The 1665-nt window shown below is 38.3% G+C and overlaps 1 protein-coding gene across 1 annotated transcript in view; it reads left to right on the top strand.

The window, feature by feature from the left end:
• The first annotated feature begins 139 nt into the window (after nt 1-139).
• The window catches only part of caap1 (caspase activity and apoptosis inhibitor 1), a 3036-nt gene continuing 1510 nt past the window's right edge, over nt 140-1665 (top strand). Inside the window, exons 1-5 of the mRNA XM_014020856.1 lie at nt 140-317; nt 731-922; nt 1032-1116; nt 1207-1255; nt 1338-1405. Of these exons, the coding sequence (XP_013876310.1) occupies nt 213-317; nt 731-922; nt 1032-1116; nt 1207-1255; nt 1338-1405 (499 nt within the window). The 5' untranslated portion in view covers nt 140-212. The remainder of the gene's footprint in view (nt 318-730; nt 923-1031; nt 1117-1206; nt 1256-1337; nt 1406-1665) is intronic.

Raw genomic sequence — 1665 nt, 5'->3', positions numbered from 1 at the left:
ATTATTATTATTATTATTATTATTATTATTATACCAACTGGGTCGCAACAACCAGGTCAAACAATCTCAGATGTAATAACAACCCGGTCCAGTAGGGGGCGGTAGCAACAACGTTTGTTCTATGAAGACACGAAGCAAACCACAACAGAGCTAATAGTAAATAACACACACACGGTTTGCCAGGAGAAGGAGCGTACTGTTTTATCTTCAATATGCTGAAAAAGAAATCAAGCGGTGCAGAAAAGAAAAGGAAACACTCAAAGTCAGAAGAACGTCAGGCAGTCAGGAAACGGAGGAGCTCGGAGACACACGTGGAGGTGAGTTATTGAAGTTAGCCTCATGCTAACATCGCTCCTTTCTCCTCTCTGATTTACCAACTAAAACATTTGATTTAATATTAACATGTGCATTGAAATGTTAATTAAAGGCTGTTATAGTGACCTTTAAATACAGCTATACATTTGAATAAAGTCAGTAAAAAATGAAGCAGCATTGTTATTTTCTAAGCAGCATTTACAAAATAAAAGCTGTTTTTTTGTTGTTGACCTTTTCAGATTTTGCTTATTTTTGTGCTGATGCGTTGTTTTACTTTTCTCTGTAAATATAGAACTTTATCCTAATAAAACAAAATGATTGTCAGACCTGCTTCTGTTTTATTTTGGGAAAAAAAATAAAAGTGGAATCGTATTCGTTTTGCATGAAAAACAGCCGTGTCTCCTCTGTCTCGTAGGACTCCAAGGACGAGCTCGCAGACCCGGAGCTGGACCGGATCGGCAGCGACATCGAGGAAGGGGGACTTGACCTCAGCGTGCCCTTCCAGCCCATCACAGCGTACATCGGCGACAAGGGGGAGATGCTGCAGCAGTGCTTCCGGGTGTTGGGGGAGAAGAAGCTGAGGAAGATGCTGCCTGATGAGTTCAAGGTGGTTTGACAAAACATCAGACTCTGCAGCTCATGATAAACAAACAAAACAAAAAAAGGTGTGGTGATAAATCATCACATAATACAACTTGTTACGTTTATTTTCACAGGATTGTAGTTTAGAGGAAATCAAAACACTGTGCTGGGAGCAACTAGAGCCGATCTCAGAGAAAAATCTACATCAGATTTTAGCAGGTAAGATTTAAGGCCAGTTTTGAGRACTACGATACAGTGTTTTGGACGGATAAGTTGTCTAGATTTAACTTAAAACTGTTTGATTTAAAGGAGAAGAGCTGGCACCTGGAAACAACAATGAAGGGACCTCAGAGAGCCAGTGAGTAATCAGAGATACAAACTGTTCAATAAAACAGTTTCAAACATTACATCATTTTTATTCTTCTTCTTTCTTTATCCAGGCAAGACAATAATGTCGACTCTACTTCTTGCCTCAAGGAAACGGCAAAAACGGACGACCCGAAACAAGGTAGTTATTGTGTTTTAGTTAAACTTCAACAATAACACAACACAGTCTGATTAACCAGGCGTTAGTCATTCCTGTGATTGTTAAAGGGATCCCCGATTAGTTGTAACATTAGACTTTATTTAATAAACATATACGTTAACTGTAAAATAAAGACTAAAAATACTGTCGGATGTTCAGTTTTTATCATTTTTAAACTAAAAGTTAAAAAATATATTACACGGACGGGGCCATTTTATTTACAAGCAAAGCATTCTGGGTAA

Source organism: Austrofundulus limnaeus, unplaced genomic scaffold (genome assembly GCF_001266775.1).
Source record: "Austrofundulus limnaeus strain Quisiro unplaced genomic scaffold, Austrofundulus_limnaeus-1.0 Scaffold269, whole genome shotgun sequence".
Lineage (NCBI taxonomy): Eukaryota > Metazoa > Chordata > Actinopteri > Cyprinodontiformes > Rivulidae > Austrofundulus > Austrofundulus limnaeus.
This window is presented reverse-complemented; position numbering and strand designations above follow the sequence as displayed.